This window comes from Suillus subalutaceus (assembly GCF_016647625.1).
Source record: "Suillus subalutaceus strain FC151 chromosome Unknown DFJ58scaffold_1, whole genome shotgun sequence".
In the NCBI taxonomy this organism is placed as follows: Eukaryota; Fungi; Basidiomycota; class Agaricomycetes; order Boletales; family Suillaceae; genus Suillus; species Suillus subalutaceus.
In genome coordinates, this window is record NW_024540250.1 from 1,126,638 (window position 1) to 1,141,921 (window position 15,284).

The following is a 15,284-nucleotide window of genomic DNA, read 5'->3' on the forward strand; positions in this document are numbered from 1 at the left end:
TCAGGCCTCAGGCCCAAGGCCCAGGCCCAGTAGACAGTGTCCGAGTCGATCAGGCAGCCGCCACTAAGCTGGAAACGGTTTCGATGCGTCTCCGTAGTGCTCACAACGATGGAAGATTGCGAACCTTTGCTAGTGGAAACAACAATCATCAAGTCATCTGAAACAGAATCAATCAGACCGATCACGGTTTACCAAGCGTTGCAGGCGGAACGCTTAGCCAACGATGTTCAGTTCTCGCTTGGTGGGGCCAAGTTCGATAAGGCGAGTCACTACTATTTGAATGTTTCTGAAAGATCAAACATATTCAAATCCCTGAAGGTCCTGCTGGTCACCCATGTCATGTTACGTACCAGTGATGCTCGAGGTGTTTATGACCTCGATGATGGCACTGGGAGAATATATGGGTCACGGAGTAACACAGCAGGACAAGATCATGCCGCGTTCTCGGCCATGATACGACAATTGTGCGTCGTGGTTTCAAGTTACAATATAATTCAAATTTCTAATCTTATCGTCATCCATCAAGTGACAACAGTCTAGCTTGTGTCAAGGGCAAACTTATCCAGCGTGGCCAGCAAAAAATAATCGATATTGAGTCCATGATTGGGGCAGGATATCATCAGGCTATGTATCATACTCTTGAGTGCATGAAGACAAGTTTGATGGTCGAGAGGCACAAAGGACAGGTATGTGCATATTCCGGATTCATGATTGACATATGTATTCCGACTTTACGCAGGCTCACAACACAGACGAGATGCTTGTCGTCCAAGAATTCAAAGGGGATGCGGAAGACTCGATGGCAGCCGACTCGCGAGCATTTGAACAATCTTATCGTTCATTTTTTGATCTGCCCCAGAATGATGAAGGTAGAAATGTCAGTTCTCCTCAGACTCCTGCTGGGCCGTTACCGCGGTATGGCGATCATAATGAGGGTCTGAGTTCCGCATCGACCTCAAAGCAAGCTGCATCCCAACTTCTTACACCACTTCTCGCACGTGAGCCTGAAACTCCTCATTCTGCCATTGTTCGGGTGGCCCATCTTTGCACAGTCATGCGAACACCGAGCCCCCTTTCTTCCTTTGGCTCCTCGCTCCAAATTAGTTCTCAGTATTCTCCACAATATTATAGCCAGCTAGCCCAATTGACAGCGACACAACTCGCTATCGTGTCCAACCTGTATCAGCTCCAGGGTGATGCTATCTATGGGGTTTGGATAACTGCTGTGTACGAGCGCGTGACACAGGTGATTGAGATCACTCAGGAAGAATTCAGGTAAATGGTTTGTGTTCATCATCGTGATAGTTCATGGTTTATTATTTGCGGTCAGCACCGACATAGATTGGCTTCTCGAAGAAATATACATATTCAGACCACTCGATGATGACCGCATTGCGCTCACGCCTCGCGCCTCAGTTTAGTTTCATCACCTGCACATATCAGTGAGTCCCACTCAATTCAACGGAGCTTTCCTTGGGGAAATGTGCTCATGAGTATCCATCAAGCCCCATTCAAAATATATCACGAATGCATTAATGAGACATTGGGAGTCCTGGCATTTGAGCTGTTACATACTTAGTTGTGAAGTTTGTGCAAAGTCCACTTTGATATCATACGTGACGGAAAAGGCAACTCCGAAGTACTGGTGTAGTACTTTCAGCTATACCCCCTGCACCTTTGCTGCGTGTGCCCACCTGGCTCAATACGTACTCCTACAATATTATGCAGAGTACTAGGTCATGAATCAATCTCGATCTTGAACGCATCTTCAAGCAACGCCCATTATCATGTCTACTTGGTATCCTTCCTGGTTCTCTGGGCTTCCGTCGTTCGACTTCTCCTTACCCTCTGCAATTCAGCGTCGGTTTCTTTCATTCGTTCTCAAGAAGTCACTGGGACATTTTCTAAAGCCAGGGCAGCTCGATCTTCATCAGATAGACTCGCAGATAGGCTCTGGGGTTGTACAAGTAAGGGATCTTGAGCTAGATGACCAGGTTCGGGTTTTACCTCTTGGTCTAACTGTCCATTCATTGACTACTCCAAAGGCGATCAATAAACTTCTTGCAGGATCACCATTCAGACTTCACGATGGTTCCATATCTTGTGTAACTGCACGAATACCCTTCCCCAATCCTCTCACTTCCAGTGTAGGGCTTTCGGTACAGTCACTACACCTCACATTGCATGCCACCCCTCCATCCGACCTCAGCTCTCCAAATAGTGTAAATCTTGCCCAATCTGTTGCATCAGTAGCAGAGACATTCATCCACGGCGAGCTTACCCCTCGGGAAGAAGCCACGCTCCGAGAGTCCTTACATCCAGATTCCCGACCTCAGCACGCTTATGATGAGGGTCATCACCTTCCCGGAGGATTAGATTCATCTACCCGTGTACACCCTCAAGAAGAAATTGGCATTGATTCTGACCCTTCTGGGGTATCCCTGTTTGCCACCCTCTTCGAACATTTACTTGCACGCTTCGAGTTCTCTGCTGCGGACACGAAAATAGTCATTGTCCACCCCGGACACTCAAGCTTTACCCTGTCAATACCAGAAATTGCATATAGTACGGACTCAAGTGTCCCAAAGCGGCAAAGTACTGGAGACGAGCCATCGAGCAACGTTGCTCTTGAAAGATCCACACGGAATGGTCACACACGTATAGTCTCGATATCAGGTGTCACCATTACCTCTCGGGACATTCGAGCTACTTTACAGAACCCTGTCACCTCGCCACGAACCATGTCGCCTGTGTCGCTCACTTCGTCCCATGTCACGCTGCACGATCATCAGCAGGCTCCTCGTCCGGTGTCACCCGCGTCCTCTTATTCCTCCATTGATGAAGACACGCAGATGATGATGTCGCAGTCCATTGTTGCTCTTCCACCACGTAGTCAGTTTCGGGCTTCTCCGTCTAGCTCAGTTCTCGGTAGCATGTATCAGAGCGCGGTCTCTACTGCTGGCTGCTCTTCGACCATCCCCCTTGAGCCCCTCGGCAACTTTGGTACGGGAGATATAACTCAACCTCGCTCGTGCGATCACATAGCAGGCAATCGAGAGTCTGCCCATGTACCTCACTGGGCTACAGAAGATCTTGTTTTTTCTGTTGGTGCAGACCCTATCGTGGTTCGACTCCAAACGCCACCTGATTACACAAAGCATGACGTCGCGCATCCTTCGACTCTTGAGATAGTTTCGCCTCACACGGAGAACATCGCGGTCAAGCAGGACGAAACCTTATGTCTCAGCGTCAGTGTTGGTATCATGTCATGTGCTCTTCGGGCTTGTCACGTTCGCATGCTATTGGAAATGCTCAATTACTGCGGATCCAAGAATGCTGGTACCACTCCCCAACACCCTGAGACCACACCAAGCCCGCCGACCCTCCAGTGCGGCTTGCACGCAAGTCTAAATATCCGTGGAATTGTGACCCTTGTGATCACTGAGGCCCTAGATCAGGAGGTTCCTTCGCTTGAAGCATTTTTCCAGTCTCCACTTATCCCTCCAAGATTGCCTTCGACATACTTACGCGTATTGTTGGAGAATGTTACGGGCTCTCTTGATTTATCTGGGACTCCAGGAAATAAGACTGATGCAACATATATTTCTCCGATAACATCCAACATACTCCTCTCGAATCTCTCGGTCTTCATGTACCACACTTCCAGGACTGTCGAGAAGGATGCGGCGCAACTTTCGTTACCACTCCTGATTACAGATCATCGTCTGCATAATCAATATATTGTCAGTCATTGTCGCCCATTTTTCTCTTCGACAACCGTTCCAGCGCAGCCGCTTTCCGAAGTAACATTGCCGACTTTTGAGGTGGTGGATTGGACTGCTGTGAAACTTGCAGGAGGCTCTTCGAAGTTGTCGACCTGGAGAGTAAAATCATCTACAGGGAAAGATCAGCTAGCACACAGTCCACCGTCGAAATTTTCTGCATTTCCGACATCTCCAAAACCACCCACGGCGGCGTTGCTGAGTGAAGAAGAACTTAAGGAGCTGTCCCTTTCCAGTGCTATTACCTTCACCGCTCGCGTCACCCCTGCGACTACCCGTTCAGGGGGTTTGACCGACATCTTGGTTCGAATTGCACCATTGCACGTGTTCTTCGACGTCGATATCATGCTTGAGGGCGGCGGTGTGCTCAAGTTTCTTGATGAGGTCCTAGCAGTTGAAGGATCTCCTACTCGGGACGCTTCCGACACATTCCAAGGGCGTAGTTCACTGGACGACACAGAAGAGGAGGATTCAGCAAGCGATGATGAACTTAACACTCCATTCATAACACCAAAGCAACTCGAACGCGAGAGGGAGAGAAGACGCTTGGAAAGACTTGTCCTCGAGGATTTGGATTTAGACATCGACTATCGGACCGGGGCACCAGCGAGACAGAGACCCCACAGCAAGCGAGTCACAAACACCAAACACAAGGTAGATGGGAACGTAATCTGCAGTTGTGTGTTATATATCTGACTTATCATACTATTCGCTTGTAGCCCAAGTCCAAGCAGACGTCGCATCCGAAGATCACCATTATCCTACCTGCCCTCCGCGCTGAGGTTCGATGCAGATCACCATCCCTTCAGCCCTCCCGATCAGGAGGCATTATACTGGATCTCCATGACGTACAGGTGTCTAACAAACCCCTTGATCAAGAATCACCGACTATCAGATTCGGGGATGTTGGTGAATCAAGGAATCCCAGCGTCAAAAATCTGCCAGGACAACTCTTGAGTGGCCAGATCAAGGGAATTGTTTTATCGTATGCGCCCGTAGGAGATTCAAAGGCGCATGCTTTCATATCACTTGGTTCCTTGCCACGAACGGATGACGTTCACCCCGGATCGGCTTCATTGCTGTTGTCGGAACAGGCGCCAGACTCACTTCCTATTCGCTTTCAATTGACACAGGTGGCCCCATCAAAGGCTGCTGTCTCTTCTTCGATGCATAGGACTTCAATCATCATCAATGTCCCATTGGTCAACGTCGTTCTTGAAAAACCAGTCTTCGATGGATTGCAAATTTGGGCTGACAGTGTCACACAAGTGGTCGCCACTGCCGCGGAGGAAACAGAAACTGAAGTCGCTCAGAGCCGCAACCCGAGCCTGATTGGCAGTAGGTTTTTCGCCAAATCAAGGCGCGTTGGGAGTCGTGGTAGTGACGAGAGCAGCTTCGGCACTATCGCGCCAACGCCGAAACAAAGCGAGACGGCCGTGAAAGTGATCATTGCTGAAGGTAGAGTCGATTTTGGCTTCAGTTATTGCTCACGCTGATATCTTCGAAACACAGCTCTAGTAAGAATACTGATATCCCGTTCCCAAACATCCGCACCCTCAATTCGTCCTTTCGACATATCCGCCTCAGACATTGATGTCCTTGTTGAACTGAAACCTGATGGCAAGGTTTGTGGAATTGCAAAGATATATCTTCGAATTCTCACTTCATTTTCTTTCAATTAGGATGAGACTGTCATAACCTCGAGCTTGATGGACCTTCATGTCGGGGAAGTATCGCCAAAGTGGGAGCTCGTACCTCTCCTCGTGTTGACATTACCTCGCAGTCTGGTGCGTTGTGCAGATTATTTGTCGTAGCTGCGTCCCTCACGAAAGTCTAGTCTTCTGTGCCAAGGCCAATGGTAAAGGCTCGCTTTGCTTCCCTGGTAGTTCCCGAAACCGGCGCAAAAGAGACCAAGATACGGTTGGCCCTCTGGGGCTTCACTTGCCATGTTTATCCTAATTTGCAGTGGATTTCGGACTTGGCTCGATTTATAAAAGCTCCACCGGGGGTAAGTGTGCCCTCCTCGGAGTTGAATAGACTGATGAGCTTTTTAAGGTCTTCGAATCAGTCGTTCCTTCAGAACGAACGTCCCTTTCTTTCGCAATTGTAGACGTATCGATCAAGACATATGCCCCTAGTCACCCTGGCTCTGCAGTCCTGTACATTGGCGAAGCCGAGCTAAACACCGAGCTTGCTGGTAATTCCAGCGAGTTCAAGTTCAAGTTACTAGTTCCTTCCTTGTCATTCTTATTGGTCGATTCTATGGCCGATGCTCCCAACGGTCCAGGTTCTGCCAAGACAAGCGGAGGTTCCAGTCTCAACTTGTGGAAGGTGATTTCTCCTTTGGCTCAGAAATAAAACAATGTGATGATGCTCGTTCACAGAATTTCGGGTTTGCATCAATTGCAGATATCGAAGATCTGGACCTTGTGTTCAAGACTGATAATGCATGTGTCCCTCCAAGTGTTGGCGTAGGTCATAGCGTGCCGGGTTACTTTTCGTCCCTCAATCAAATTTAGGTACTTGTGAATCATGTCAGCTTGCGGTTGCACATATGTGCGGATACTATAGCTGCACTGGCAGGCTATATGGATGACTTCACGTCTATATTCAAGTCCCCTTCTCCCGCAGAGTACGCGATTACCTAAACTTTCTGTATCGCAACGTTGCTTATAATCATTCCACAGACCAACAGTGTCTAGGAAGAAAGCTCCCGCTTCACTTGCTCATCGTCCACCTGAACAAGGCATGATGGGTGATTGTCATTATTGCGGAACATGCGAGGGTAACTAAGTGTTCCTTTCAGCATCTCTCGACGAGCAAGCTTTCAGGCGGATTCCTGATGTCGGCAATGCAGCCGATATGATCAACGATGACTTACCGACAAATCTCGACTACCTGGACGAATCCTTTGGTTCGGCTGCTGGTTTGCGGGAGCTCAGGGATGATGACCTAGAAGACTTCGATGTGCATGAGGACGGCCGAATAACACCGGTAGCTGGGGAAACGGGGGTCGTTTCCAAGGTAGGAGGAGAAACAATCCGCATCATCAAGCCTATCCATCCTATCGAACATTATTACGACACGATTCCTCCAGAAAATACGGGTGATCTTTCCAGGTAAGTTTTTGCCTTTGACTTGTATTCTCTGTAATCGAGCTATTGGGCAGTCTACGCGACACTATTCTCCGAGTGCGCATTCATGACTCTGACGTATCGCTTTTCCTACACGACGGTTATGATTGGCCACGCACACGAAAAATTGTGGAACAAGAAATCAAAGACATGCGCAAGAAGTTAGCCAAGATTAAGCAGCTGATTGCAACTGGCCAGACCCAAGACCCCAGCGTGGAAGAGACAAGCACGATGTTGTTCAACTCAATTCACATCGGCCTTGATCAGGACTTTGACAGTCTTGATCCGACAGCTCTTGTCGCCGCTATTGATGATGAACTCGAGAACGCGGAAACAGAAAGCCACAGCTCTTGGCAAACCCTCCCTCCAGCATCACCCGGACAACAACAGCGAATGCCCTCCACTCGAATCCATGGGCGAAGATTAACAAGGTCTAAGGGCCCGAGTATCGAAATAAAACTAATTGGCCTAGATGCTGAAGTCGATAGTTATCGTCATCGTCTGAAAGATGCACTAGTCTCCAAGACGCTGGTTGTAATAAAGAATGCCGAAATTTTGGATCACGTCAAAACGTCCACCTGGAGAAAATTCCTGACCGAACTACGGTCAGACTCTCGAGGCAATATTCGTGAGACGGACTCCAGTATGGTTCGCGTCGAGCTCAAGACTGTCCAACCGTCTCCTTCCCATCCCTCCGAGGAAACACGTCTACGTGTGAGTACCTGTCGAATTAGGGCATACTGACAGGGCTGAGACGATATCACCACAGGCCAAACTCCTCCCGTTGCGATTATATGTGGATCAGGATGCACTCGACTTTTTGAAGAAATTTTTCGCCTTCAAAGATCCCGATAGTCCGTCTGCACCTGCTGATACTCCCAGCGAGGAGACCTATATTCGTGCGTTCCTGTTTCGAACCCTGAATGGATAACTGTATTGATATTTGTCCGCAGAGCACGCCGAGGTCTTCCCGATTGATCTCAAGCTTGATTACAAACCTCGACGCGTGGATTACAGGGCTCTGCGAGAGGGAAAAACGATCGAGCTCATGAACTTTTTCCATTTTGATGGCGCGGAGATGACTCTGAGACATCTGACTTTGCATGGGGTACGTACTGCTTTGGCACGCTTTTCACGAGTTCACTGACCTTCACAGATCACGGGTTGGCCTCGGTTTTTTGATACATTGAATGACCTCTGGACGCCAGATGTCAAGGCAACCCAACTTGTGGATGTCATCTCTGGTGTAGCACCCATCCGTTCTATGGTCAACGTTGGCTCTGGAGTAGCAGACCTCGTTTTACTACCCATTGCGCAGTACAAGAAGGACGGACGCATCGTCCGTGGTGTTCAGAAAGGTACCAAGGCATTCGTACAGTCAACTGCAATGGAGGCGATCAAGCTTGGAGCTCGGCTGGCAACCGGCACTCAAGTGATCCTGGAGCAAACTGAAAGCGTGCTCGGAGGCCAGTTCAAGGATTCCATTACGGCCGAAACGTTCCACATACCGTATGACGATTCTGGGGAAGGACCGGATGAAGAATTGATCAGCAGATATGCGGCCCAGCCCGCTGATGTCACAGAAGGAGTTCAATCAGCATATCGCAGCTTGCAAAGAAACTTGCATTCTGCTGCCCAAACAATACTTGCTGTTCCTATGGAAGTGTACGAGAAGTCCGGAAACGAAGTGAGTGATATCTATAATATTTGCTTGATGCCAAGCTGACATCGAGCAAGGGTGCGGTCCGGGCTGTGGTGCGAGCTGTCCCAATCGCAGTCTTGAAGCCCATGATTGGCGCTTCGGAAGCAGTCAGCAAAACTTTGATGGGACTTCACAATACCCTGGATCCCAACGTTCGCCATGAGAATGCGGCCAAGTACAAACATCGCTAATGTTCTGCTCACGCACTGTAATATATCATCAGTTGTATTAGAACTTGTATCTCATGATGTACGCATCAGTCTGTATGCGCAGCTAGTTAATCATGCTTTCACGCTCTGTTCCTCTGTCAACGAAGTGTTATTTCTGCAAAATGTAAGCTCGAATGACTGCCGGTTGTGTTCACCATGTAATGTTATGTGGCTGTTCTTTGCTGGTCTTAGTGCTGTACGAAATGTTGGATACTGGAAACACTCTCCGAATTGCCTGGAATCATCAACATCTAGAAGATTGACAAGAGCCTTACAGGGAACACTAGCCTGCGCGTCTAAAAGAGCTGACGGGAACGGCAGACCAGCGAGGTATGCCTTTTTTTTTCTCAAAAAAATAATCAATTGACACGTCATATGGAAAGTTATACTCTACGGAGGATGATATGGACCCCCGGTGTGCCCAACGCATCTCTAGGCACTGGTGTGAGGCCTACCCCCCACCAGTCCGCCATTCCCGGCGGCTGTTTTAGACGCGCCGTCTCTAAGAGTCTATACGATGCAAGTAAGTAAGAAGACAAGACGAGTACTCGGTCGTTTGCTGGGGCATATCCTTCATGCTGCGATAAGGTGATCAGCTTGACAGTCACTCGAAATACTATGGACATTTGCCTCTGGACACAGCACCGAGGGAATTGCACAAGTGTCCTCGAGGTAGAGACTCCCAAGAATAGAATGAGTAACCGACTCCACTCCTGAAGAGAGATAAACTCGCCAGAAGTGGAGACGGATTGCCTGTCAGATGCAGAACGACGCCCAACAGCCGCCAGCCCATTTGACGTGAGTGGCAAAGATTCGAAAGAAGTGGATATGTCTTTCAGCAGTAAGTCAGTCTGAGTTCTCGATTCGAGTGCATACTGTTGTTCACTACGAACTCTATCGTTGACCGTGCAATTTTATAACGACTACTGGGAAAGGGGGGAAAGGTAATGTGCGTACCGGTACGCTGCTATGAAGGAAAGAAAAACGCTTCGACACTCACCCATAGTATATAAGATCCAGAGGTTGGATCTTATATACTGTGGCTGAGGGTGAGACACAAATTCAGAAGTCTGCTACGCGTAGCGAGAACTCAACGAGTTCCGAGTCGAAGGGGTTGAGATGAAAGAGTTAGATTTTTAATGTAGACCATTTTGCAATGGAGTCATTAGGAATTGTGTCGACTCGTTCTGAGATCTGAATATGAATTCTTGGCCCGGGATCAAAACAGAGTGAGTGATTTAGGACTACTTATTTGAGAAGATACATGCCGTTTTATATACTGCGCAGAGTGGTGAGTCAGAAATTAAGGTGCAGATATGCGATAAGGGAAACTTGAACAAAAGAAAAGACCACATTCGATCAGAAATCCGTACGAACGACGTGCCTATGTGAAATATGAAGAACAATGCAAGAAGAAAACAAGGTTTTAAAAATAGGGGCCCCGGATGTACTATCCGCATGATGATCTCCGTCGGCGATATCCTTATGTGAACTTGTTTTGTCTCCGAACATATTATTTAAGCGCGTCCTGGGACTTCTGGCAACGACCCTTGTTCGACATCCTCCATCCAGCTGAGCGGCGGCAGCGCTTTCTTTCTTTGTCTTTCCTTCTCTTCACCGGTGACATTCCGGAAAGTTGAAACGGTGTAGATTCGAGCCAGCGGAATCTTCTGGCTCGATTCTACACAGTCACAATTAAACAATATGTTCGCCTACACCAGACTCTGAACTAAAATGCCCCCCAGCGAGAATGAGTGGGAATTTGTAAATCCGACGAAAATCGCAGCGGAAAAAAGTGTGGCCGAGACATCAAGGTCAGATTATAGATTCAGATCTATAATTCTGGTTCTCCGCAACCGAATGAAGCAGACTACTAGTAGGAGCACACTCTGAGTGGCGGAAGTGCTGATACTTCTGTATACCATTTTTGAAATAGAGCGAATAATCTATACGAATACTACTTGTTCCTGCTTTGTTTTCGATGCGTGTGCCTAGGTGCATAGAATAGGGTAATTTTTATTCCGTATTCCCCGCCACGCTGCTGCGCTAGGAAAATTGCACCAAAAGGTTGCCCAAGGCGAACGATCAGCCTTAGCTCTCGTGACTGAGAGTGCATATCAACACGCTCATTCTCTCCAGGAGAGTCGCCGAACGAATCGGCCAGCGGAGACTCGAGCACAGGCTCGTCCACACTCTGCGTCTCGTCTGCAAAGTCAGGGAGCCCAATGTCCTGACGATTCCATGGACGAATGAGCGGAAATGTCTGCCGAGTGAGCCTTGCCCGCGAGAATTGAATCAGTTTGCCTTGGGTAGTGATTACCAGGTCCTGAAGACCGTCTGCCTTGACATCATCGGTGAAATGTGACTCCTGGTCTTGACCACGCCTCTGACTTCTATCACGGGCACAGAAGTTGTAATCTGGAAATAGCGAAATGAGGAGCGCCGAGGTTTTCGAGGATGGTATACAGTTTCAAAGCTGACTCCGCAGCTACAATATTTTGTAGTGTGGAGACCGACATCTGCATTTCGTCTTCCGGTAGAGATGGCAGCATGCATGGCGGACATTTGTACGAGATGATGTCAGCTGGGAGACAGCTGTTGAACTCGGATGATTTTCCGACCCAGTCAAGGGCAGAGATATCGCCCGAATGAGCTATGATCTCCTGCAAGAGTCGTCCGAGCGCGTGAGTTTACACAGTACCACTGTTGCTTAACCTCGATGTTTTTGCGTGATCCCACCCATCTCTCTTGCGTGCTTTCGCCCGAAGGGGATCGTATGTATGAATTAGTGAAGGTATACAATGTGTGATGCACGACAAGACAAATACAGATCAGTCAACATCCATGCCCATCGATCGCCCTTCCCCTTTCATAAGTGCACTTCTGCTTTTCGCTGGCACTTTTATTTTCTCCAGCACTTCAATAGTTTCCTCCATTGCAGTTGGCTCAAGCAGCTTAACGGACACAGACTTCGCAGCCAACTTCTTTGTCCTGTGCGCGCGTTGTTTCTCCCGAGCAACGGACATTCTGCAATAATATAAGTCAGTGCGGGGGACAAGCACTTTAGCACGGAAAATAAGAACCTTTGTTTCCAGAATGCATTCTCTCTCCGCTGCTTAATCTGTCCAATACGCTTCATGGCGTTGATCGTCGTATGTATCAATTCGCGATCGTAGCGGACAGGCACGTTTCTACGCTTCTCGAAGTCAATCGTAGAGTCCTTGATTGCGAGAAGTGAGTAGAAATTTCTTGAGATTGAGGATAGACATACGATCGTCATTTCCTTCCCTGCTGCTTTACGGAAAGCCTTTGTCCATCTTACTTTGCGAGGATTTCGCTTCATTCTAGGAGGACGTTAGACATGGATCGGAAGATAGGGTTAAAAAGTAGCTTGCTTGAAGTTTTTGTGACATCTGAAAGTTTGGTTCAATGTGTGGGCTCTGGTTTTCTATCATAGGACTCACTTTGAGGTGCAAAACCGGAATACCTTCGAATCATTGCGGACGAAGGCACTTCCTGAATATGCTGTGAGATGTTGTATTGACAGTCTCGAGTTTCTGTTGCTCACCGTGCCCAGGATACACGTTCGTTGAGCAAAAATAACATTTCTCGATACGCATGTCTGCCTGCTACGCCTGTGGGCGAAATATGCAAAAGAAAAGGTTAGTCGTGGGAAAAAAACACTATCCAAATATTCAGAGTCACTACGGTGTCAAGCTACTACCGTGACTTAGCAGCTGATCATGGAGCATCGTGCATCGCTGACGGACTTATGTCTTAGCTATAGAACTTGCAATATCTTCAAAGCCAATCTTGACTAGTATATTAAGCACCCAATGAGCGCTGAACATGATGCTGCCCATTCTATCATTGCTTCAACTTCTCGACCAGCTCTGGCACTACCTCAAAAAGATCTGCTACTAACCCTACGTCCGCCACTTGGAAGATTGGTGCGTCGGGATCCTAAAGACGAATTATAGGGGAGTCGGTCAGTGTTGTGCGGACGCACTTACCTTATTTACTGCCACAATGAGTTTGGAATCCTTCATACCGGCAAGATGCTTGGATAGCACCAGAAATGCCCAACGCCATGTACAGTTCAGGAGCCACCACCTTTCCTGTCTGTCCAACTTGCAGGGAGTTGTCTGCGTACCCTGCATCCACAGCAGCACGCGATGCTCCAACCGCAGCACCAAGTGCATCAGCAAGAGGATACAGAGTAGACTGGAAAGTCTCGGCATTCTTCAATGCGCGTCCCCCAGAAACAACGCGACCTGCAACACCCAAGTCAGGCCGATCGGATTTCGTCAGAGAAGTGCTAATATGTTCCGTGGGTGGATCGGACACCTCAACAGAATCGAGGGCTTTGACTTCGCTCTCTGCTGCATCTCCTGCTCCAGCAGCTGCAAATGCAGTAGACCGGACAGTGAAGAACTTGATGGGGATGGAGGAGGATGCACGGACTGTGGAGATGGCGTTACCAGCGTAGATGAGACGGGTGAAGGTAGTGCTTCCCGATGCTGCGTCATGTTCGAGGGATGTGATATCAGATACGGCCGGAACATCTAGTTTTGCTGCAACTCGAGGCAGAATCGACTTGGCAGAGCTGGAGTGAGCGGAAACGACGTGCGTGAAGGGCGAGTTCTGTGATAAGAGCTTCTCCAAGAGTGGAGATACTGTCTCAGGTAATATCGTGGTGTACTGTGGGGATGCACAATGCAGCAGTGTGGTCAAACCGTTTAATCTAGAAGGGATCAGTAATGGATCTGAGGAAGTTCAAAAGCATACTTCTTAGCCTTCTCTACAACAGATGGCACCTCCTCGGGACTGCCCACGACAAGGCCGGTAACTTGACCGCCCAACTGAGATGCTGCCGTCAAGGCAGAAAGTGACGCAGAGTCAAGGTCACCCTGACGGTGCTCCAAAAAGACCAGGGCATGAGGTGAAGCAGCTGTCGCATAGCTACGAGCGAGCACCCTGTTTAGCAGAGAAAACCCGTGCTTTCAACATGTTGAGCTGAGCGCTGAGGGCTTTGCCGAAGGAGATAAAGATTAACGAAATAGTTTATTTTTTTAGGACGAGCGATATGTTTTTGCAGCAGCTGACTAAGTCTAGTCGTACAAGTACACGCTATTCCAAGTTATTGAATCAACTCAGGTAGTAGTTTATAAATCTTTGAGCTGAAGTCGGGATCTGAGATCTGAGCGCTGAACTTCCGAACGGACTAATATTATTTTGTGATGTCAGGAAACACGCAGCTGGCATATGAAAAGATAAAGTGTTGTATTTCAAACTACTTTCTCTGACTGTGCAATACAAACCTAAAAGAGAGATAACATGGGCGGTCGCGGAATGTTGGAAGCAATGGTGTGTGTGCGTGGCGGATGACGCATATTTATCGTGGCAGCTACGTAGAAGGGCTAGAGAAGGCAAGCGAGGGGTGTAGCCGGTCGTGAGTCTGGTGGCAGGTGATCATGATAGAGGATGAGCTGTTAGATAAAGTGAGTTAGTGCGGAGGTGAGCATGTGTAACTGACTCACCACCTCATCACCATTAATGCAAGGGGGGGTACTTCTCGAGGCTCACTGGCATGAGGTCCGCGTTACAAGCGCGTTGCTTCTTCTCGTTGCTGATCATGTCGAATGGACGGCGGAGAATGTGGAAAAGAAGTGCGGCGAAACCAAGCAGCGTGTGAGCACTTGAGTGTTGGTGGGTGGGGGTAGGAGTTGAAAGTGCAAGAGGGAGAGGGTGCGAGAGGAAACCGGAAGGTACATAGAAACCCGGCGGAATTTTGCAATCGGGCTAATCTGATTTAATTTAGGGTTGTTAGCACTCTAGAGCTTGGGAGTTTTGGTCTGGCAAAACTGGTTGTGCCTGGCCCAAGACAGAACTCAGGAGGTGGCAGAACACCTGAGATTTGCGGAGATATAATTTACTAATTATAATATGATGGATTTGACCCAACTCAATAGAGTCCAAAAACCGACATATTGACCCCCTGGTGCTGGCGGCCAAACAGACGAGGCCCTTTGGCGCCGCCTTCATGTCATCCAATCAATTCCGAAATTCACCCACTCAAGGTCTTTGCTGTGACGATCCTCTCAATTGTAGGGCATGTAGGCGAAGTAGATCTGATCTCGGCACGGTCTAATCTCTCAGTCGACACATTCGAGACACTCGGGCAAGTCTTCGACACCACAGCGCCATGAAAGCCGCAAAAGCTAGGAAGTCCACACGCCATCGGGTCGGCGTCGACATGGAGGTTGGCATTACTGTCAGCATCCTTCGTGTGGGCACCTCAGCTCTCAATGGGGCAGATGAACTTGAGCTTGAAGGATTAAAAGAGGCCGCCGGATCAGGAGAAGTGTCTTTTATGATTGGTGTGGATAGCGGATAAGTAGACTCGGTACTTGGATAGTGTTAAGATGAGTGACAGTAGAGCGACGCCACTCCGACT

General features: G+C 48.5%; 4 protein-coding genes across 4 annotated transcripts; 2 read left to right on the plus strand and 2 right to left on the minus strand.

The window, feature by feature from the left end:
• The first annotated feature begins 8 nt into the window (after positions 1-8).
• On the plus strand, positions 9-1,349 carry DFJ58DRAFT_753702 (uncharacterized protein). The gene is made up of 4 exons (XM_041387938.1): positions 9-261; positions 319-464; positions 527-686; positions 740-1,349. Exons 1-4 carry the CDS (start codon positions 109-111, stop codon positions 1,277-1,279), a joined length of 999 nt encoding a protein of 332 aa, XP_041251489.1. The 5' UTR covers positions 9-108; the 3' UTR covers positions 1,280-1,349.
• A 339-nt stretch (positions 1,350-1,688) lies between these two features.
• On the plus strand, positions 1,689-8,940 carry DFJ58DRAFT_753708 (uncharacterized protein). The gene is made up of 16 exons (XM_041387939.1): positions 1,689-1,994; positions 2,046-4,436; positions 4,502-5,240; positions 5,295-5,407; positions 5,465-5,569; positions 5,620-5,790; positions 5,838-6,113; positions 6,167-6,253; positions 6,302-6,414; positions 6,470-6,537; positions 6,589-6,901; positions 6,952-7,630; positions 7,686-7,815; positions 7,870-8,024; positions 8,073-8,603; positions 8,654-8,940. The coding sequence occupies exons 1-16, from the start codon at positions 1,788-1,790 to the stop codon at positions 8,807-8,809; spliced, it is 6,234 nt and encodes a 2,077-aa protein (XP_041251490.1). The 5' UTR covers positions 1,689-1,787; the 3' UTR covers positions 8,810-8,940.
• Positions 8,941-11,577: 2,637 nt separating this feature from the next.
• DFJ58DRAFT_693861 (ribosomal protein L24e-domain-containing protein) lies at positions 11,578-12,491 on the minus strand. Its single transcript, XM_041383424.1, has 6 exons — positions 12,396-12,491; positions 12,292-12,343; positions 12,223-12,240; positions 12,099-12,171; positions 11,911-12,047; positions 11,578-11,854 (listed from the first exon to the last, which is right to left on the minus strand). Exons 1-6 carry the CDS (start codon positions 12,445-12,447, stop codon positions 11,659-11,661), a joined length of 528 nt encoding a protein of 175 aa, XP_041251491.1. The 5' UTR covers positions 12,448-12,491; the 3' UTR covers positions 11,578-11,658.
• A 1-nt stretch (position 12,492) lies between these two features.
• Positions 12,493-13,837, minus strand: DFJ58DRAFT_902930 (uncharacterized protein; the record flags this gene model as incomplete). Its single annotated transcript, XM_041394840.1, has 5 exons — positions 12,493-12,790; positions 12,841-12,888; positions 12,941-13,571; positions 13,616-13,778; positions 13,804-13,837. 5 exons carry the CDS (start codon positions 13,835-13,837, stop codon positions 12,695-12,697), a joined length of 972 nt encoding a protein of 323 aa, XP_041251492.1. The 3' UTR covers positions 12,493-12,694.
• Positions 13,838-15,284: the final 1,447 nt, after the last annotated feature.